Source organism: Thunnus maccoyii, chromosome 7 (genome assembly GCF_910596095.1).
Source record: "Thunnus maccoyii chromosome 7, fThuMac1.1, whole genome shotgun sequence".
Classification (NCBI taxonomy): Eukaryota; Metazoa; Chordata; class Actinopteri; order Scombriformes; family Scombridae; genus Thunnus; species Thunnus maccoyii.
The window spans coordinates 32315689-32340000 of NC_056539.1; the positions used below are offsets into that span (position 1 = coordinate 32315689).

Below are 24312 nucleotides of genomic sequence, written 5' to 3' on the forward strand. Positions count from 1 at the left end.
CTTCTCATCTTCCACCAGTCTGATTAATCCCACTACACAAAGTTTCCCCCCCTTCTCATTCTTTTTTATTTTTCCTTCCTTCTGCATTGCTTCAATATTTCATCATGTCGTTTTATTCTCTCGTCTTCTTCGACTACCGCTGTTATTGTTATGAATATCTGGGTATTTATGTGAGTAACAACTGGAGTTGGCAGCGATGAAGATGTTAGGAAAGTTTCTTCAAAAATCTCAGAAGCAGCTGGAGAAAAAAAAAGAAACGACTGATTCTCTTCTCACGCATCAACACTTAACCCATAAACTGCTCAGTAGTCGCCAAAATAAAAGTTGCACATTCAGGATTTTAGTTACATTTATATAACTGGTTGATATTTTACATAAAACAGGATCTAAACCTTCACTCAGCATCATTACATCATGTTAAAGTCAGTTTCATTGATGTGTTTTGACATAAAGTGAAAGTATTTTTATTATTTTCATTGATGAATGTAATAGCACTGCAATGATACTCTAAGTTAACTTTAATTAAGTTAAATTTGTTAATTATGATACAAGATAAAAATACAAACAGTTCTCATAATTCAAAACAATGAAAACATCACACAAGTATCATTTTTCACACTTTTCCTTTTACTGAACCGATACATTAACATCTGAAAAGAAGAGATATAATTAAAAATGATTTCATTTTAATATTGACAGTCTTGCACACATACAGACTTGATTAAATGATATCTAGGGATGCACGATATTGGATTTTTTGCCGATACCGATATATGCACACATTTTTATTCAGCTGGTTGAGGAGACTATTATACACGCAAGCATAGATGTGCAGCCGAACATACCAGCTCCTCCTCCGTGGACTGTTTCACCCTGACGGTCCCGGTGCCTCCTTCCTCTGCAGGCTCCACTTCACTCAGCCGCCGGTCAGACCCGCTGCTTCCTCCCACTTTAACCTGAATAACAAAGCGGGGCTAACGTTAGCTGGGAGGCTAGCTGGCTGTGCTTCCCTCCGGTCATGCTGTGGCTAACGCTCCGCTAGCCTCCCAGCTAACGTTAGCCCCGGCTCTCCGTGTGGATGGAAACACCGGGACCGTCGAGGGAAGCACAGTCAGGCGGCGGAAGAGAAGGCAACATATGGGCTTCTCATAATCGGCAGAACTTGCCGATGCCGATATTTCATTTTAGAGCTTTTATCGGCCGATACCGATAACGTGCCGATAACATCGTGCATCCCTAATTATATCGTTTCTATTTTTTATCAGTAAAAAGTTTAGTTTTCCCCATTTGTTCCTGTTTTGAATCAATACTCAACACTTTTGTTGTATTGTTATTTTTAAAATTGATTTATTGAATCAAAATCAACTAATTTTATGTATAATTTCCGTTTGGATCGTCCTGCCTGTATGTAGCACATGTTTATATTGTGAGGAGACTTTTTCACGTTGGGGTTGATGTTGGTGTGAATCCACTCAGCAGGAGAGCTGCTGCTGCTGCTGTTAGTGTTGGGGGAGGAGGAGGGAGGACAGCACAGCAGACTGACAGACACACAGAAAGGTGCAAATGGATGCAGTTTTTGGTTGAATGAAGAAGGGGATGACAGGCGGAGCGGTGAAGTGAGGACGTCTGGTTCCCTGATAATAAACTGAAGCTGCAGGAGCGAGAGAGAGACGCCAGACCGGAGGGATGAAAATAGAGAAAAGGCACAAAGGAAACGGAAAATGACTTCATCTCTTTTTCGCCACATAGACACACAATAGTTTCTGTAACATGCGTTTGAACACACAGACTCTGCTCGCCTTCATGAATTCATAAATGCATCGAGGTTTATTCCGACAGTCTGAGAGCTCTGCTGAAATCTGGGTCACACACACACACATCACAGCGAGGAAGCTTAAAAAAAAAAACAACAACAACACTTTTCACATTTTTTGTGAAGCTGCTGCGTTCGTGCACGTGTTTGTGTTTGTTCTGTTCTCATAAACAAGCTGCTGAAGTGTATCAGATCACAGACTGTGTTTCATCAGGAGGGAGGGGGGGGAAGGAGGGGGGGAAGGAGAGAGGGGGAGGTTGGCGAGGGAAGTGAAATCCCACCTCTGTCACTCAGGAAGGATTCCCGTCAGACCATCAGACCGAGTCAGCGTTAACGCCGGTCCACAGCTCGCTGCTTTACAGGCCCTGCAGGACACCAACCGCCTGCAGGCAAAGACGCTCAGCTAATCAAGTCTTCTCATTAAACTCATTCTAATTTCTATTAAATCCCTCTGAGACAATTTAAAACCTTCTCACATAATATAGTTTTTATAGCGAGCCTGATTGTCTTTTCGTCCAAGCTCATGTTCAGTCCTGTGAGATCTTACACGACGTTTACACAGTGAACGCAGCGCGTTAATAAAGCTAAAGCTTCAGTTTACACACGATGCGTTCAGGGACAGTGCTGAGTGTAGGTCACCTGTGTTTTGGCAGCACATGGCTCAGTTCCTCCTGATCAGATTCTTCATATATTTTATCAATCCATCTATAATTTTGTCTTCCTGTTTGTCTGTTCTGTAAACAACATCTATTTACCATCAGTCCGTCCCGGAAGAACGATCCTCTGTTGCTCTTTCTGAGGTTTCTTCCATTTTTTTCCTCGTTAAAGGTTTTTTTAGGGGAGTTTTCTGAATGGAGGGTCTGATGTTGTGTTGCTGTACTGATTGTAAACCTCCTGGAGGCACATTTGTGATGTGTTATATTGGTTTATACAAAACTGACTTGACTTGACTTGACATGCATAAAATAGACATGAAGTAAAATGTGCTTCAGGCGGAGCATAGATTTGTGTAAAGTGCAAGAAAAACGTGAGTCGATACACAGCTTTTATAGACCGCTGCATTGATTGAAATATAAACGTTTCTGCATGTCGGACGAGAGAAGATTCCATTTATTGGCTGGATCTTATTCTTGTATTTTTGTCGACCTCTTCTACTGACCAGCAGCAGTGTGAAGATCTGTACAGCGACATCGACTACAGTAAGCACGGAGGGTCAAACATGAACCAGGAAGTTAGTTTTTGCCATAAATTAACTGCTTTGCCTGTCAGAACTCTACGTACTGATGTCCAGAATGATACAAATAACACGCAGGTGTAAAATAAAAGATCATTTTCTGATAATTGATCATCTACAAACTTTACTTCTTCAACATTATTGATCAGTTTGAGTGAATCTGTAACAGATTTCCTCACTAAAACATATTTTACCTTCTGGAGACAGTGTGACGGTCGGCGTCTTACAGTTAAGCTTTAAGATTTGTTGTTAGATTAAAGATTAAACTCCACTGGTTGAATCTAGACACTTAACTGGTACCAGTAACCAGTAACTGGTATTTGTTTTTGCTTAAAAATTACCATTGAAGTCATCGGATACAAGCAGAAAATTCAATATTTTGCATCTCTTGTGGACAATATTCTGTCTCTCAACATCTCACAGACACACACACACACACACACACACACACACACACACACACACACACGCAGGATGCTGAATACACAGTCCCAGTGCGGATCAGTTCAGCTCAGCATGTTGAAACAGACACCAGACTGCTCTTTGTTTTAATTGTTGTTGGGAAGCTTGTTTCAAATCCACCTGCCAATCTGTCAATCTGTCTCCCACACACACACACACACACACACACACACACACACACACACACACACACACACACTTTCTCCCCTCCCCTCCCCTCTCTCTCTCTCTCTCTGTATTATCTGCAGATAAAACCCTTCCAGCGAGGCGTTGCAGATTTCATTTGAATGTGTAAATTCCAATTAGGATTAGCTTGTTTTCTCTGCCGGCGCTGATAGCGGCTTTAGCATCTCGCTAGAGGAAGTGTCGGCCTACTGGAACTCATGATAGACAAGCTGATGAGGCCAGATTAGCTTCTTTCAGCTGTGTGTGTGTGTGTGTGTGTGTGTGTGTGTGTGTGGGTGGCTGATGTTCTTCATTGCTGAAACTAATTAGCAGGTTGTCTCTGCCGCTGAGGGGACGAGCACCGACACGCTGCCCCGATGATTTTTATTTTTACACTTGTGCATATCCGTTTGGCCGTTTGTTGATAGATCCCGCAGCTGCACGTGTGGACGTCCCGTAGTGTCGCAGGAAGTGTGTGTGTGTGTGTGTGTGTGTGTGTGTGTGTGTGTGTGTGTGTGTGTGTGTGTGTGTGTGTGTGTGTGTGTGTGTGGAGTGGATCTAATGATGACTGAATGGTGCAGCTGTAGGGAAGCAATAGGAGGAGAGATTCCTTTCGGAGGCAAGGAGGCCTCTGAATCTCTGCCCACATCTCTAATATCATCAGTGAGTCAAATAAGTCTGGGGGTGTGTTAACTGATGGCTGTTTCCTGGTCCGAGAAACAATGAGCCAGTCACAGATTTAATAATGAGGACGTCATCTACCTGCGAGACAGAAAAAACGGCCATGAATGAGATTGAACGCAGCAGTGCAGGTTGTAAGTGAGTCAAATTATAGTAAAAACAATATAATATTACTAATAAAGACATATTTCTTCCATCAAAAGCTCCTAGAAAGCTCTAACTGCTAGCCATTGATTGGACAGAGATGTCAGTCACTACTGATTGGTTAGGGCCAGATAACCCCCCCCCCCCTAATGAAGAGAAACATGATGGTAATTCAGTCACATTATAATTATAATCAGGCCTTGATTAGCAGACTTTATCTCAGTGGTCGACATCATCTGCATCCCTTTAAAGCTGACCCTTAAACAGTCAATAACATATTAACATAAAGATAAAGCTGTGACAGTTTGACAATTGTTTTCTCAGTTAATTGTTTTATCTATAAAATGTCAAAAAAATAGTGTAAAACGCTTCTTGTTTTGTCCAACAAACCAAAGAAATTCAGTTTACCATCACGTCTGATGCAGAAAACCTTCAAATCGTTGCGTTTGAGAAGAATGAACGAGCTAAATATTTAGCATTTTTGCTTAGAAAATGACTAAAACAATTATTTGAGTATCAAAATAGTTAATTTTTTAATCGTTGGAGCTCTAGATATGATATTATTTGTCCTTATTGCGATCGCTTCCATCAGAGGATTCATAAACCGACACTTCAACAAACCACAAACTGAACTAAAACAGCCGAATGTTGTTAATAACAACTAGCGCTGCAGCTAAACACGATTTTCATTATTTATTAATGTATTGACTTTATTATTAATTCAGTCTGAAGTGTAAAAAAAAAATGACTTTGAATGATTTACCATCAGGTTAGATTTTAAATTTTGTCCAATAATTTGGTTTAAATATCTGCAAAACTACTCAGTGTTCATGCTAAACGTTAGCATGCTAACACATAGATGTTAGCATGCTAATGTTAACTTCTCCACGACTGAAGAGGATCCAAACACACTTTTAGTGTTTTTTATCTGAGTCGTATTAAAGAACAAAGACGTCCGTCGGCCTTTAATCCTCTATAATACGTCACCTGACGGCCTTAAAGTCTGAATCACAGCTGCACTTCTGCTCCTCTACAGTCTCTGCTGAGTCCCACTTTCACCTCACTCAGTCATGTTAATGACAGGACACACACACACACACATACACACACACACATACACACACACACACACACACACACAGACACAGTAATGGAGATTAGTGGTGTTAATGTGTCAGTGTGTGGCCCAGGTGAATTATAATGCTCTTCCACAGTAAAGTGTGTTATTCTGGGACACAAACACACTCTGCCCCCTACCCAAAATACACACACACACACACACACTCCCCTATTAGAGCCTTACTGGTCCCAGTGGGCCTCTCTCTCTCTCTCTCTCTCTCTGTGGTGGAGAGTCTCTCCTGGCGGCCGTTAAGCGGCGGTGGAGCTTTCATTAGGACGCCGTCAGACAATTAGCTCATTCACTTAGAGCGGCTTTATGTTGCCGTTAACGACCGTGTTTCACAGCAGCACGAGGTGTTCGTCTCCCGCCGCCGCCCCCGCTGCTCTCACGTCAACCTCTGACATGACGGGTGTCATTCATCACGTCGCTGCTGATGGACTTTTTGTTTCCGTTGACTATCAATGATTTGTGCAAAAAACCCATTTTAGTTAATGTTGATTTTCACTATACTGCCATATTATTATTACTCAAATTGTAGCCCACAGCTAACCCACTGAATCCATAGCAACAGTATGCTTCCTGTTTACATCTCCCAAGGCATTATGGGAACTATAGTTCCATGATTATTATCATAAGTAAGACAATCTGCCTTCATTTGTTTGTCATTATTTGAATTGTTGTTGTTTTTGTTTACTGTAACAGAAATAGTTTAAATGCCAAAGTCATGAAGCAATAATTAAAATTAATTTCGATGTCGTTAAAGAAACTGATTTAAATATTAATCAGTGACGATATTCATGATTAATACTTATGATCGTTCAGAGGGAAAATAATAAAACATTACTGTTCAGTCTTAATGAACACGGTCGTTACTGCGATCCTGATTAACGAGGACATTTAGTTGTTGTTCCGTTCTGTACCAACCTGCTGAGAGCTTAATACATCTCTCTGTAATTAACGCAGATTCAATTTAACTATTTAACAACAAACTCAGTGTCATTAATCAGTCTCGAGTCTCTAAAACAACCTTACGCGACCGTCTGTTGAGTCGCTGCTGAACTTTATTTGAGAAACAGACAAGAAACATTAAAAGCAGCAGATCAATACGCTCTGAAACCTAAAACCATAACTTCCCTTTAATAACACATCACAGTCTTTGTTGGGCTTTACAGTAATCACACGCTGAATATCAGTGGTTTGTCATTAGCGTGCGTCTTTACAGCTCTGCCCCGCGTCTCGCACCGATGCTCCGCGTGTCATCGCCGAGTCTCTTTGTTGTCACCGTTTCCTCATCAATATTCACAGTGTTGATAATGAATTCTGGCTGCGGGCCGCCGCCGCCGCCGCCGCCGCCGCTGCAGCAGCTCTAATTGTCTCCGGTGGAGCTCAGCTTCCCCTCTGCATCCTCCTGTTTAATTGCATGTTTTTAGCTCAACTAAAACATGTTATTATGATCGAGGCCCCCGGGTGGAACGGCTAAACACACACACACACACACACACACACACACACACACACACACACACACAGAGACGATCTGTTAGACGTTTACAACATAAAGTCTCATGTTGTTCTTGGATAAATGCTGCTGAATGAAGTGTTTCAGTGTGTGTGAATGAGCATTTATCACCATAAAACTAGTGTTTTCATTTGTCATCACACAAGAAAATATGTCAATAATTTTCAGGGTTTTATGTTTGTAAGCAGCTGTTAACATGACCGCGAAAAATCTGACTTATTCCCCAAAAAACACAAGATGAACAGCTGCAGTGTTAGTTGTATTGATTGTTTTATTCTATGAATATGAATCAGTGTGTCGGGTTCACAGGGTTGAGATGTTTTAGCCATCGTTAGTCTTATTGATTGATTGATTTTGGCGGCGTTGTCTGACTGCTGAAGAAAAAGATTAAAAAATACAAAGAGGAAGTAGAAATATGGACGACAAAACTGAACAAAGAGTGGTTTGTTAAAAGCATCTGAGTTCATTCTGTCGGTTTGGTGTGTGTGTGTGTGTGTGTGTGTGTGTGTGTGTGTGTGTGTGTGTGTGTGTGCGTGCGTGCGTGCGTGCGTGCGTGCGTGCGTGCGTGTGCTGTCCATCACAGTCTTGGCACATCAGCGTGGCGCTACAGTGGATACAGAGTCATGGCCGACAGCCACCGCTGTCTGGAGCAGCTGCAGCAGCTCGTCATGGAAACCAGATCACCATCGCCTCACTGGCCACCACCAGTGTTGGTTCTGGTTCTGGTTCTGAGCTTCGCTGGTGTGAAGAAGCTTTAATTAGCAAAATGAAGCTCTTGAACTATGATTGAAGAACAGATTTTCAATTTGAGACACTTGTTTGAGACAATTTGAGACAAATTGTGACACTTCAGTCTCCTGTAAACTGAATATTAAGTTAGATGTGTGACCTCGGTAGCCTTCTGGTAACGATGCGATGTCCACAGTTTGGATCCAGCTGCAGATCTTTGTTGCATATCATACCCGTCTCTCTCTCTCTCTCTATCATATAAAGGCAAAACGATCAGTTGACCAGCAACATTGGTCCAATAAAGTTTATTCAAACGAGGCGACCACGTCCTCTGAAATTCATTGACAAACAGAGAGAGAGGCAGCGTTACTTTGTGCAAATCTGCTATGAACAGAAAGTAGTTAGAAAAGAAGAAAAATATATAAAGAGTTCAGTTTGTATCAACATGACAGAAACCCAACCCATCATCTAAGAGCCAGATTGTTGATGGTTCTGGCATTTAATTAGTCGTTTTTGACCCCCCCCCCCCCCCCCCCCCTCCTCTCGAGCTGCATGACAACCGATCCTACCGACCAATTTAGGGGTTAAAATCTGGTTTAATCCGCAGGGTTTTAGACGGGTCATGAGATGGATTTTACAATCATCTTAGTCTTAACATGCTTTTGGGGAAACAGAGCTCCGGTCTTTAGATATTTAGACTGAGCTGTTACCTTTTAGCCTTCTCTCTCTCTCTCTCTTTTCCCAACTCTCTAATTACATTAGCCTCGCTCTCTCTCTCTCTCTCTGTCTCTCTCTCTCTCTCTCTCTCTCTCTCTCTCTCTCTCTCTCTGAGCCATAAAGCGTATTATCGATGGCTCTCTTCCATCGGGCAGATTGCTTCAGGCTTTGTGTTCTGCTTCTCTTATCCTCGCCGTCACCGGGGATAATTTCATCACAGCTCGCTTTGTGTCCTTCTGGTTTGTTTAACGCAAGCAGTCTGCTCTGTGTGTGTGTGTGTGTGTGTGTGTGTGTGTGTGTGTGTGTGTGTGTGTTTTATATTGGGCATTAGCTTTTTTTTCCCCCTCCCTTTGGGTTATTTTTGAACGGTGGCTTTGGGGTGAACATCCTCCCTAAGGGCTCAGAAAGTAGCTGCTGCAACACACACACACACACACACACACACACACAGCGTAATGCGAGGAGCTGTCAGCTGAGGGTCTCAGAAGAGCATCACTTCACATTACGGAGCTCCGTGTGGGCGGCTGGATGATGATAAGAGCATAAAGTGCTTAAAAACACACAGACGCTGCTCTTTTTCTCTCCTCTTCTTTTAGAGCTCTTTATCTCTAAAGAGCCGATCAATCACCTCCTGATCACAGCAATAATCAGCCTACAGCTGAGACTACTGATTATTCTCATAATTGATTCATCTGCAGATTATTTTCTTAATTGTTCGGCCTTTATTACATCAGTATCCTAAAGCCTGAAGTGACGTCATCCAAAACCCTAAAAATGTTCAGTTTACAATGTTGAGACGAGTAAAAGCAGCAAATGTTTACATCACAGAGAAGATTATACAAGAGATTATTTTACTGAAAAATGACTAAAACAATGAATCAATCATCAGAATAGTAGCAGATGTATTTTCTGTCGATCGACTAATTGATTTAGTGAATAATTAATCGTTGCAAAGCTCATCTCGCCCTCCAACTTCTCTCATCATCATTGGTGGAAAACTACGACCTGCGAGGGGAGGATCACATGACCAACGGAGACAGTCAGCTGTTCTGTAACAGAACGTAAACAGCGAAGAAGAAGAACAAACCAAACACAGCTGAATAAAAGTCTCTACAGCAAAGAGAAGAACAGTAAAGTTTATTAATTAACCTGCTGTTTAGTTTGGAACATTTCAATACGCTCAAAGAAATGTTCAGACAGTGAGAAACTAAACTTGGCCTCTAAGGTAACGTATCGGCTCACAGCGTTCAGTCGATAGTAAATAAGTAAATAAATAAGCTCGGCTGCCGTCGTCGGTCACGTGACCGTCTCCTCACAGGTCGTAGTCGTTCGTCGTTATTATCTGCGTCCTGTTTGCGATGCGTCTGAGCTCACAGGTTTGGTTTATATGTGTGTGTGATTTGTTGTTTTCACCAGTAAGTAAACAAGAAGTAAACAACAGCAACAGTAAACTCAGCCTGAGAGAAGAAACATCACCAAGAATTATAACAGGTCGCCTCTCCTGTGTCATTTCCTGTCCCTCCACGTCTGGACAACATCTGTTCACATGACTAACAGAATCACAGTTTGACTGACAGGAACACACACACACACACACACACACACACACACACACTAATCAGCTAATTTGTGGCTGTGCTGTTTAGACAGGCTAAATGAAAAACTATCAAAATTATAATTGATTTTTTACCATCACACACACACACACACACACACACGTACTGCAGACACCGGCTCACCCACTCACTCCCGCTTCAACTAAACTCCATTATATCCATTAGCTTATCTCTACAGAGAGATATGAAGAGATAGAGCCAGCTTATCTGACTCCGATGACACGGCCGTCCCACGCAGGAACACAGAGTGTGTGTTAAGAGTGTGTGATACAGACGGGAGGTGTGATGGAGAGATAAAAGCAGGTTGGAAGCAGAGCCAAAAGGTACATCTCTCTCTCTCTCTCTCTCTCTCCCTGCTGAGTGCTTTGTGAATATATGAGTGAAAAACCCCGAGCACACGCTCGCCCAGCGGTTTAAAGCTGTCTCGGATTGTTAAAGGGGACGTGTGGTGCACATTTTCACCTCTATATTTATATTCTGGGGTTCTACTGCGATATCTCTGCATAATTTACAGTAAAATAAACTCTTTATTTATCTTTTACTGGCTCTTTATGCAGCCACTCGGTTCAGCTTCTGTCTGAAACAGGCAGTTTTAGCTCCGCTCCGTTCTGATTGGCCGGCTCCAGGACGTGTCGTCTGGCTCTGGTTACGTAAACAAACTATATTAAAATGAAACAGCTTCTCAAATGCATCTGTACATGTTTGAGCCTGATTCTGATCTGAAATATGTGAGTGTTTGTGGGCGTTGTCATGGCGAGGAGGAAGTAGAAGTCATTTCTACATACGTTCACCTCAAGATTTGGAACTTTAACCATGTTTAACATAGAAATGCAACATTATAACAGCATGAAAATAACAGAAGAATCACGTAAAGCGTCACATGTCCCCTTTAACGCTTTGATATGAAGGAAGCATCGCTGTAGAGTTCCTGCTGATGAAGGTGTTAACGATGTTTTTTTCAAAGTAAAACCAGCTGTTGACCTACTTTCTGAAGCTGGCACACACACACACACACACACACACACACACGCTGATGGGTGGTGTCGGACAGATGGTGCTCTCCAGGAAGGCTGTAATGTCGGTGGTCTGTTTTCTCAGGAGCTGTCAGGTGGCAGGTTGTGTGTACATACGAGCTCCGGTGTTGCATCATTTCAAGGAGACGGAAAATGTTGCATCAAAAAGGGACGAAGTCTTTTAAACCTCTCTGGAGCTGTCCGTCGACCAATCACAGCGCAGCGATCACCTGTTCTATTCACTGAAAGCTCCAGAGAGTTTGGAGTATTTTAACTTTTATTAAAGCAGATTTTCTGTTATTCTTCTTTCTTTGTGTTGCTGCAGCGTTAATCCAGACATGATCTATTAGTTTTGTTTGCAGCTGTAGTCTGTCAGCATCCTGACCCTGAAATAATAAAAACAGGCTTTAATCTGAGCAGCTGAGTCCTGTGAAGCTGCTGCTCTCATGCTGATATAATAATAATAATAAGACACCGCTGCCTCCCTGTGGTTGATTATATGAGGTGCAGCTCAGGTGCCTCATCATGCCTGGATGCACTGACCTGAACTCCCCTCAGTAAATAAAAACAACAACAACAACATCTAATTTACTGAGCTGCATTCATCACTTTGATTTCTTGTCATTATTTGCAACTTGATTTGTTTGTTTATGGAGCTTTTCTTGCTTTATAACAGACTCATATCAATATATACTTTTATTAATCATCATTTTAGAGGTAAAACATATAAATAAGAGTCAGAAATGTGATGTAAACAGCAAAAACTCCTCTGTGTACTGCAGCTCTTCTTCTTCTGTTTAAATTACCGCTCTATGTGATCTTTTCATTTGTGTCACAGTCTATTTATAGTGATAAATATCACTCTATAAACATTTCTTTAAACATATGAGCTCCATCAATAATAATCCAAACACAGGCAGGATTTGTGTCACTGATGGAAAGAGTCAAACTTCCTGTTTTTATCCGTCTGAACTCAGAGGGCGAGTTTCTGTTTCCACTGCAGTCGTCACCATGTTTCACTGTTTGCAGCACTGATATATACATATAATATATAATATATAATATATATAATATAATATATATATATATATAATAATGATGCCTGAACATCTGCGAGAGCATGAAACCAGCTGTGTCAGAGTGACATCTGTTGGTCAGATCGCATTACTGTCTTTTTGTTAGTTGTATAAATCCTCATATTGAGTCGTTGTTTCTTCTTCTCTTTTCAGAAGGAGCTGAGCCTTCCAAGAAGAGGCAGTTTGTAAGTACCCATCATCCCTCTCTCTCTCTCTCTCTCTCTCTGTCTTCTGTCTGCTGTTGGTTTTTTTTGTTTTTCTTCCAGATGTTTTATCTGGAAAGCTTTACTGGGAGCAGAGCAATGAACCAAACACAGATACAGATGTTATACAGGTGATATAATGGTGGAAGAGAAGCTGCTGGTCTGCAGCTCGGAGATGTTTCTCTTCCACGTTGCCAAAAGTTTAGAGGGTTGCGTCATGACAACCGGAGACATACGGAGAGGCATGACGACTTATTTTTTCTTAGTTTCTGGTTTCCGTTTTGCTTCTTTTGTCGGGTTTGTCAAATACTTTATTTTATGTTTTATAAAATGACAGACTGGTCCTTTAAATCTCACCTGGTTATAATGTTTATCTCAGCTGTTAATATTCGTATCAAGTTCTACAGAGAGAGAGAGTTTCCACCTGACCGACGGTTAAAGGACAAAGTTGAAAGGCCAGTTAGTCCGTCAGTGTGTGTGTGTGTGTGTGTGTGTGTGTGTGTGTGTGTGCCAGAACAGCTGAGCATCCAACCGTGGATGGATGCAAACCTATTTATATCAGTATTTGTGTGTGTGTGTGTGTGTGTGTGTGTGTGTGTGTTCCAGGCAGCTGATGTATTGTCCTGGTTAAAACCTACTTTACACACACACGAGGAAACAAGAGTCTCACATACAGTTAATATTCTGACAAACAAAGCAGCCGTTAAACTGTCAGAACTAACCAGAGACGTGTTGTATTGTGTGAGAGTCGTCTTCATCACAACAGCAGCAGCAGCAGCAGCAGCAGTCGGTTCAGCTGCAGGTCAGAAGCAGAATCCACAACCTGCACATCATAAATACATTATATTTACACCAGCAGCTGTTTTTAAATCTCATCCTGCTTTCAGTCGTATTCAAGCAGTAAAACTCAAGAACACAAGCTGTATAAAGCAAAAAAAATTAGTATTTATTTATTTACAACTTAATTTCAACTTAGCAAATTATTTTTTTCCAATATACAAAAATATAAAACAACTAGAACTCTTTAACTGAAATAGAAGTTAACTAAACAAACATCAACTTAAAGTGAACTCAACATAACAGACTTGACAAATGACACATAAACAATCAACTCTATAACACAAATTAACCTCAACAAAGATTTAAATCAAGAAACTGGTTGGTCTCTTCCACTTCCTGTCTGCCGCCGCAGTATAAGCGGCCATCTTTACCAGTGGTCGGACTCTTTCGGCCGGAGGGAGGACTCACCGGATCCATGAAACAAAAGACAAATCAGGATTTAACACAAGCAAGAAATATTAAAGACAGAATGTTAACTAAAATACGTGCACTCAAATTAGCAAACAAACTGTCAGTAATAAAGTGTGTGCTGTATATAATTCTTCTCCCTTTATACAAGATTTACAGCTTATTTTACACATTTAAATGTCTTTACAAGTACTGCAGCGGTTCCCAGCTGGTCTAACATCAGGGTCCAGATTTTCCCCTCATGTCACAGTCCACTCAGTGACCAACTTAACACCCACTCAGTATATTTCCATCCATCCATCCATCCATCCCAGCTGTCTGTGGATTCAAACCCAGCACCTACTAACTGGGAGGAGACAGTTAACCACCACTGAGTCACTGAGGCTTAAAGCTCTAATATGTAATTATTCCACATTAAAACGTCTAAAAACAACTAGACCTATGTTATATATGTTGTTGAGTTGTGTACTTACATTATCCCAAATGTTTCCAACAATGTTCAAACTCAGAGAAATCTGTAATTTAATCAAAGTAACGGACCGTTTCATTTGGTCGCCTGTCGATGGCGTCATACCTCCTCTACCAAAGAGTAAACACGCACAAGATGCATACGGCGGCGCTGTGTTTGTCCGCTACAATGGTGTCTACCAAAGAGTAACTTACACACATACAAGATAATACATCGGCGTTGTGGTTGTTCCACACAAACTGTTATAAATGGACTTTTATTCAGTTTTAAGCCACATTTTCATGATAAATTTAGGTGGTTTTTAAGCTCGGCGAACAGCTTCTCCAGGAAGTCCGGTGGTCACCAAACATAGTCGGAGAAATATTTATTTTTTAGGTGAAACAGCTTTATTTAGTATTTTTAACAATTTTAATCTCCAGGTCCGTTTGTTCTGGAGAGGAGGAGACCTCTGCGGGTAACAACATCCCGCTGAAGCTGGTTATTTAACAGCAAAGACAACAACTCCCATGATCCCTTGCTACTTCACACCGTCATCACACTCGGTCTTTTGTTATTGTTTTGATTGAGACGCCTAGCGGCTGAAATTACATATTGTGCCTTTAAAGCTCAATAAAATAAGTAATAAGGACTCAAAACAAACGTTACTTTGCTACATTTCATAGTTGTTTGGGGTTTTTTTTTTATGATGAAGTTGACCTTCTCCCAGTCCCACCAGTTAGGAACCAGTGACATAAAGCTTTTTGTGGCTCTGCAGGGAGATTAGCAAAGTCTGATTCACTGCAGCAAAGTGATGTCAGTTGAAGCTTTGAGTTGCATCGTTATAAATAATGTCTGCTTATAGTTTCAGTCATCAGTTATAGTTAGTTAACAGTGAGTGAACTAGATGAAAATAATAGCGACGTATAACTTGTGCTGAGCAGCGACAGTTATGGAAGAGTCTGTGAATGGACTCAGCGATGTCTGTCATGCATCCAGAATATCTGCTAACATTAGCCAACGTAAGCTACTGGTCACACTGGGACGAATCAGGTTACAGCAGCGAAATCTCACAGTGTACCGAGTTAATCGAGGAGGCGTTTTATTGCTTATGAATTCAACTTTTCATGTGTTATTTCTTCCTTTTACTCAGTCTTCACACTGTTTTGGTGTTTTACTGGCTTGAAGGTTTTCATCTTTGAACTTGTTTAGGATCTCAAACCTCTGGGGAATCATGACGACGGTAATAATAAAATATAAATGTGTTGCTGCAGAACCAGAACCTCCAGTAAAAAACCACCGACTTCTATCTCTCCCACATCTCCTGGAAGCTGTTTGAAGACACAGAGCTGCTTTATCAGTGTGTTTCTCTGTGTGTGTGTGTTCATTGACTAGTAGTGTGTGTGTGTGTGTGTGTGATCTTCAGGCTCTTGAGAGAGTTTGGAGGCGGCGTGTCGGCTGCTGTGATGCCTCTCTCTCTCTCTCTCTCTGAGTCTGAGTCTGAGTCTGGGTCGACTCGGTGGAAGTAGAAGTTGGCCGGCGGCAGCATCCTGCTATCTGCTGAACGCTGCCACAGCTGCCTATTAATGGACACAGTTCAGGACCTGAAACAACGTCTGTGTTCTGTCTCTGATTGTCTAATCAAAGACAGAAAGTCTCCTCTGGACTCGTCGTTGCACTGATGACGGGTGTCAGTAAAGTCCCCCCGTCCCCCCCCTCCCACCGCCTCCCCCCTCCAAAACAGAGTCACGTCAGACATGTGTGAAAGGAAAAGAAAGAAAATCTGTGGGAAAAATCTCTGAGAGCTTCCTCAAGGTTTCATTTGAAACTGGCAACAGATTCTCATCACACAGACACACACACACACACACACACACACACACACACACACACGCACACACACACACACGCACACTCGCATGCAGAGGTCCAGATTGGTGTGTAATGACATTCTCATGTCCTGTTGCTGCTCCTACGTCAGTTCAGTAATCACATTAACAGAGCTCTGTATGTGCGTGTGTGTTTATGTGTGTGTGTGTTTATGTGTGTTTGTGTTTGTGTTTGTGTTTGTGTGTGTGAAGGAGGGGAGGGGGGGGGGGTAACACTACCCCAGTGAGATCCGTCTGTGATCCAGTCCATTGTTTATGAATTAGCAATCTGGCATGTGAGCTGCATTTAGCCCATCAGGGTCAGCGGTGTCCGCGGGCTTCTCGGAAAGCAGAGCAGAGACGGAGCGAGGACAGCTGCTCTGGAAATATCATGACAGCGTGTCACACACACACAAACTTCCCTTTTAGCTTTTAATGTTACATTATAACGCTGTAAGTTGTCACTTTCTGACAGAAAGTAAAGAAAAATACCTGAAGTTTTTAAAAAAGGAGCAAATTAATTAAAGATTTTCACCCAAACTTTTAATTTTCGATCAAAAAGTCGTGTTTGTTGCTGCTGGATGATACTGGAACTGGAAACATTCATTAAAACTCTTTAAAACAACCAAAAAACTACTTTTTATAAAGTATTGTAAAAATCATAAAAAAAAAATAAATAAATTCACTTTAAAAATTAATTAAAAATAAAGTAATTTATAAAGAGAAGTTTTTAAAAAGTTAACAACATTGAAAAAATTAAAAAATTATCTATTTTTTTAAAGTAAAAAAAAATAAACTCCTTTTTAAAAAGTGAAGTCATTTAAAAATAGGTTGTAAAAAATTATTAAATTAATTCAATTAAAAGTGTTTAATAATACAATCATTTAAATGTTTTCTTTAGTCATAAAGTCAGTAAAAATAAAAAAATATTTGTTTAAAAAGTCATAAATAAATAAATAAATAAACGTACTTATAAAGAGAAATTTTTGAAAGTAAATAAAAGTCATAAAAAAATTATAATTTGTTTATATTTAATTTATAATTTTATAATTTATAAATTTTACAATTTATTTTTGAAAAGTCCTTTAAAAAATTAACTTTTTTAAAAGTTATTCAAGTATTTAAATGAATAAACTATTTTTTAAATATTGTTTGTTTATTTCATTAAGTAAAAAAATTAAAAGTCATAAACAATAAACAATGAAACAACAGAATTATAATCTGTTTATAATCTGATATTCATGAGGATTTTTTTCCTCATGTGTTTGTCTCTCGTTTATAATGAAAAATAAACTTTCTGAAGACCAAATGATTGAATGAAAACAACCATTTAACCAATAAAAGCTTTTTTCTGCTGCTGCAACAATGATCAAATGCCTCCAAATCTGTGTAATTGTGTAAAACCACAAATAATAGTTTTGAATGAGTAAAAAGAAGATATGAGACGTCCCTCCTCCTCCCTCTCCCCCCTCCTCCCTCCCTCCTCCTCCCACCTCCTCCCTCCCTCCCTCCTCCCCCCTCCCTCTCCCTCCTCCCTCCCTCCGTCTGTCTGTCCGTCCTTCTCGCGGATGTTTGTCAAGGACTCAGTCAGTCCTCTCATCTCATCACAGCGATCAGACACGCTGAGACTTCCAGGAACCAGGAGGGGGATTACCGGGGCTGACTGTACCCGAGGAAAGCTCTCCGTTACTGGGGGGGGGGACATGCGGGCTGGAGAGTCCCTCTGAGCCTCTCTGGTCGGAGCTCGAAGGGTCCGGCTACGACCAACATGTCAGAACTTGAAGGATCTGTTTCCTCTTCATCTGACACGATGGAAACACTCAGAAGTTGATGATGTTTTTCGGGGGATTATTTGGATGCGAGACGGACTTTTAAGGATCTAACGTGTGTGTTTTTTTTCACTTGCTGTAGATTCTTTAGACGGGGGGGGGAGACAAAATGAGAAAGAGGAAATCCCAAATGAAGAGTGATGTCATATACACAGAGTTTGTTTATTCAGCACAGATAAATGTGTGTGTGGTCCGCCGTCGCTCCGCAGATCGTGTGTGTGTGTGTGTGTTCTGAGGCGGTCTGATAGTTTGTGACTCAGCAAGCCTCAGCTTGCTGGTAAAGGAACACTATACCCCAGATACTTCACATAACTGTGTGTCTCTCTGTGTGTAGATAAGAGCAGGTGCTGACGTAACACACACACACACACACACACACACTCCGGTCATTCCTTTATATATAAAACTGCTGTCAGTGGTTTGACTCATGCGGGACTAACTGTTGGAACAGTTTTTTGGGTTTATATGGAGCCATGGTGTGCTCAGTATGTCTCTGACGGACGGATGAGCTCATGCAGTTCAGTGGATTATTAAAGATTACAGCTGAGCCTTTTGTCCCGGGACACAAGATGAAGAGGAGGAAGGAGAGAGCAGGAGCCCCGCAACTTCGACTACAGTAAGAGTGTGTGTGTCCACTACAGTAGATGTCTGGGCTTGTGTGTGTGTGTGTTTGTGTGTTTGTGGGTCTGTTAAAAAGCGAGAATGCAGAACAGATTCGTATCAAGGAAGCAACAGCTGCGTGTCTTTCTCTCTCTTCCTTCCTTCTAGTCATTCGTAGCAACAGTTTGTTTACATCCAACTGTTTTCATGCACATTTTGAACAAACTTAAAGCTGCAAAACACATATTAACATGTCTGGCAGACACACGTCAACATGATCATCTGTGTCCACCTGATGAATATACAGTGGCAGTAACATATTTCCAGTGCAGCTATTGATATGATATTAAGACCAGACATTAGTATTGACTTAATAAGGCAACACAGCTACAGAAATCATAACATTACAATCAATAAAAAAAGTTCTGTGCTTTAAATTGGGATGACGCAGGAAAAAAAGTATTGCACACGCAGTTAGAGAAAGCTCTGATTAGTCCTGTGCTAATTAGAATCAGCTGCATGTGGCTGTTAGTGCTTCCACTCTTTTAAAAAGGGTTAGTCATCTGTGAACGCATCGTTTGTTACCGAGCTGTCACACTAGAACCATCTCATGATGATTAGAGGCGAATCGCTCTGCCAAGACCTTTGGAACAAGATTGTTGAGCAACATAGGAACGGCGCGGTTTACCGACTGATTTCTAAATGTTCCCATGAGCACCAGTGGGGCCAGTATCCGCAATTAGAAGCAGCATCACTCCACCGTCAGCCGGCTACGCACGGGAGCTCCTCGCAAGATTGCTGACCAGGCATCCAAGCACGACCACGGTCTCCATGCACCATCACCCCGTAAGACGTCATCACTGAAGGGAAGACATGTTGAAGCTCGTTTGAAGTTTGCTATGCAACATTCGGAGAAGCCTGTAGATTACTGGAAGAATGTGACGTAGTCAGACCGGACAAAAACACCATGTTTGGAGGAGAAATGGCTCTACATACAACCCTAAATGTACCTACAGTGAAGTTTGGAGGTGGAAGCGTCATGGTATGGAGCTGTTTCTCTTCTCATGGTACCAGCAGGGAAGATGAGTGGAGCCACGTATCGGGATATTCTTGAGAAGAATCTGTCGCCATCCACCAGGACAATACAAAACATACTGCAAAGGAGACTCTCAACTGGTTCCATAGAAAGAAAATAAAGGTGTTGGAAAGACCCAACCATTGAACCCAATAGAACATTTATGGAAGGAACCAGCTGGCCCCCGGACTCTTCAACATTTGAAGTCTGTCTACATAGAAGAATGGACCAAAAGACCCCCTGAACACTGTGAGAGATTAGTTTCTTCGTACAGGAAACGTCTTGAAGCCGTCATTGCGAACAAAAGCTTTTCCACCAAGTATTAACTACGTTTCAGTTTCCTGTGTCATTCTAATTGAATGCACATCAATACCAATGTCTGGTCTTAATTTCATATGAATGCTTATTTCCCCCACTGTAAGTCCAATATTCACTCTTCTTTTAGCTCTGGTTTGGTCTCCACCAACTCCTGAGAAACACATCTGTCTGTTTAGCTGCCAGATGTTCCACCTTCTTCACCAGCTGGTCTCTAAATTTGTCTGTTTGCTGCTGGACAGGTTGTGGACAGACCTGAAAACATCTGTAAACAAGGTTAATGAGAATGTTGAGACTGAAACGTGAAGTAAATTCACCACAAAATCAAAACTATGAGCCAGAGCCTGTCGTAATAAATCTTTCAGTGGTACCTTTCTAATCCCCTTGAAAGTTCTGCCAGTGCGTCTCCCGTTCCTGGAAACATTTCCTGTTGCCATATTTTGTCACAGTGTCCAGATCCTCCTGCATTTCTTCCACAGTGACGAAAATCTTCTCCCTTTCAGTCCCGATATGATATAAACATACACCACCTAGCAGCAAATCCCATAACTGAACCCTACTCCTGTGCTATCCGGAGCAGGGTGTAGGGTGTCTTTTGGGTCCCCACTTGTGCAGTAGGTGTGAGTGTGTAGGCTGGACAGTGATCTCAGACGAGTCTTTCGACCAAATGTTATTATAGACAATATTCTAAAAGGCAGAATATCTGAAATATGCTTTTACATTTGGCTGAGATGGAAAAATTTGAGAAGATTCAAGTGTAATGACCTGCTTCTACTTCCCTTTTCTTCTTCTTCTCTTATTTCAAGTGGTGTAAGATGCAGCATTTGGCCTTTTGCTACCATCAACTAGCCAAGACTGGCAAAAAAAAAAAACACCACCGTGCATGTGTAGAAACAACTAATGAACTCATTTAACTTTGGCTTCAAGTAGCTTTTAGTGTCACTGATGAATCTGGTGACTATTGTCTGTAAAAAGTCAGAAAACAGCGAAAAAACAGGGAACATGGTTCCCCAGAGCCCATAGTTACATCTTTACTACCAAAATATTCAATTTACAATGAAATAAACCTGAGAAAAGCAGCTATACCAAAGCATTACACATCATTAATATTCTGTAGATCAACCAATTGGATAATTAACTAATTGTTTCAGCTTTACATTCAACATAAATGCCGTGTTATGTAGGAATGTCTCTATGTTTAGCATCTGTGAAACATCTGGATGGAAACACACCTGTTGTCTGTATTCTCTCGTGTCAGGATGTTACATTTTCCTGTCGTTAGCTTCCCATTTAAAATAGTTCTCTACAATCTTTGATACCTGTTGAACGCTACAAGTAGACGTTGCATTGTATCTGTAACCACGTCATTGTCACTAGAAATACAGCTGTGAACAAGCAGAGCAAATCCGGCTGACATTACACACATAGTTAGGTACATACAGTACATACATAGTGTACATACATACAGAGTCACTGAAACTCTGACACTCGGCTGGAGGGGGAACATAAGAAGGTATCAGAGTGAGAAACTGACAGGGAGGGAATTCCTTTATCTGCTTAACAGACTACAGTTACCGTACCACCGGACTCTCTGCTACACACATGGCGTTAACATGTGATCCGTATCAGGCTACGTTATCTGGACAATGACATCTGATCCATGAGTCTTTGGATTTACACCTCCAAATGTGGTCCGGAGTCTGTTTACATCTTAGATTATTAGGTGTTTTTTCCAGATAATGTAGCCTGATACAGATACAGATGTAAAGGTAATCTGTTGGGAGGGCGGCGGCTCTCCTTTTCCAGATACTTCCTGTTTATTATTATGGTCTTAATGCGGCCTCGTTAATGGTCACATACTGATGCAAAACGAATGCTGATGCTCTTCATCTGTAACCTTTAGGTTTCCATCCAAATGTAGCACAGATTTTAACCGTGTTATGTGAATATTAGGAGTAGGAAACAGCAGGTGACGCTAATTCTTCAGTCGGTGCCGTTAAACTGTCGCAGAAGAAGAGAAAACAACGAGATGATGTCACCAAAAGAGCGCCAGTCAAAGCCCAAACGATGGAAAACATGATGGAAATGTGACATTTCTGTTTGTTTCATGTATTCATGTGAGGAAGGTTACAGTCTCCTCATCATCGCTCCACACAGATCTGATGTTTTCAGCTCTTCATTTATTCACTAAGTCTGTTTTTATCAATACACCTTCTTCTTCTTTTCCACATCAGCCAGGCCAAACGCAATATTTCACTCAGGGTTTTTAGGTATAAATTGAAAATAATCTGGGTGGATGGAAACTAGAGCTGCAACTAACAATTATTTTATATCAATTTAGCTGTAGTCTTGATTATTCTCTGATAGTTGTTTGGTCCATAAAATGGTAAAAAATGTCGATCAGTGTTTCCTGAAGCCCAAGACGACGTCCTCAAAGGTCTCGTTTTGTCCACAACTCAAAGATATTCAGTTTACTGTCATTGAAGACAAAAGAAACCAGAAAATATTCCTGCTTGAGAAGCAAGACTTTTTTTCTTTAAAAAATGACTCAAAGTGATTAATTTATTATCAAAATAGTTTGTTGCAGCTCTAATTGAAACACAACAACAGTGCTGTTCCTCATAGTCCAACTTATTATTTGAGTTAACATTTCCTTTACTTCTCACTTAAAGGACGAGTTCACAGTTTTTCAAGTGTCTTAAAACAACAGTCAGGAGCCCAAATAAACATTAAACCTGTGTTTCTTGCTGTAATCATTCCTCCTGTTCATACTGACCATTAGAAGATCCCTTCATAATGACCTTACAATGTCAGTGATGGAGGACAAAATCCACAGTCCTCCTTCTGTGCAAAAAAATGTATTTAAAAGTTTATTTGAAGCTAATATGAAGCTTCAGCGTCCAAATGAGTCAAATCAAGTAGATATCTTTCAACGTTACAGTCTTTTTAGTGCCAAAGTTCCTCTTTTTGTTACTATACTTCCACCTGCAGCTCAACAGGGAAACACTGTCCGAGGAAACACAAAGAGGGAATTTGATGCTAAAAAGACTGTAAATGTGTCAGATATCCACTTGATATGACTAACTCAGACTGCTGAAGCTGAATAGAAGCTTCACAGAGACTTTTAAATGACTGTGTGGACACACTGTGGATTTTGTCCTCCATCACTTCCATTAAAAAGCACATTTGAAGGATCTTTTAATATCCAGTATGAACAGGAGGAATGATTACAGCGAGGAAAAACCTCATATGGACACCTGACTGCTGTTACACTTGAAATAAAAATTGTGAATCTGTCCTTTAACAGTGACAGATAACTCAACCTCATATATGCAGGAGATGAACACACTAAAATGTGTGTCGCCCTCGACCTCCCAGCAGGTGGCCTCTCCCAGTCTGTCCCACCCAGCGGGGGGGGGGGGGATACATGCAGACCAACTCCATAAAGGCCCTGCAGACCAGTACCGACTGCCCAGTGAACTTAACTTGCACTCATTTTCATCCACATCAGTGTGGAGTTCTTAGTATCTGAGCTTCTTCCTGTAAGAGTTGGAGGCGGCCATCGTTAGAGAAATGAGAGTGTCTGTGTTTGACAGACGGCAGCTTCAGGGTAGATTTAATGTGACTGAATTGTTTGATTCAGCTGACCTGCTGCCAGGCTGATCTCTGTGATGTTGATCCAGAACTTTCTGTCCAGCCGTTTCCAACTGTGATGAGTTAGTGTGCGAGGGGTTTTTTTTTTTTTTTTCCCGCCTGCTGTGAGGGGACATCTGCAGGCAGGCAGGCAGCGTGGATCAGCGAGGTCGAGCCTGGCGCCGCTGCTGCTGCTGCTGCTGCCTCGACACAGTCAGACAGCTCTGTGTTAAAACCTCCACCAGTAAAGTCTAAATCACTTCTCAAACGTCCAGAATCACACAAGTCAGTCCAGCAAACCTCCACTTTTTAATCTTTTAATAAACATATGAGGTCTTTGTTTAATAGGACACTTACTAGTGATGATTAGTCGCTCTCAGCTTGTATATAATTAATATAATCTGTGGCTCTGGAGGAGCTTTGTCCAGTCCGATGATGTCATAGTGATGTCATCAGGGTTCATTCACCAGGCAGCGAGGTCGAACTAAGAGACAACAGTAAGAGCTGCATTCTGGGAACTGTGGGATCCAGTGTTTTTGTAGTTTAACTCATACTAGGGATTAAGAGGAAGTTTATTTCTGCTTCTGATGCTTCGATTTTGATTCCCCCAACTTTATGCAAGAGTTATATTAAATTACTGTGGTGATTTTAAGTAAAGAAAACTAATAGATATCAGTTTTATATTATTGTAATGATGTAAATGACTGGTTCTGATGCTGCAACTCATCTGCTCTTAAATCATCATGTTTTTTCTGACCAACATCCCAAAACCCAAAGACCAAGAAAACCAGAAAATATTCACATCTG

The 24312-nt window shown here is 41.2% G+C and overlaps 1 protein-coding gene across 3 annotated transcripts in view; it reads left to right on the forward strand.

Annotated features, from left to right (window-relative positions):
- The window catches only part of mast2 (microtubule associated serine/threonine kinase 2), a 202361-nt gene that overhangs the window by 105113 nt on the left and 72936 nt on the right, over positions 1-24312 (forward strand). For all 3 annotated transcript variants that reach the window (XM_042417281.1, XM_042417282.1, XM_042417283.1), the window contains one exon: positions 12443-12474. In XM_042417281.1, coding sequence (XP_042273215.1) covers positions 12443-12474 — 32 coding nt within the window. The remainder of the gene's footprint in view (positions 1-12442; positions 12475-24312) is intronic.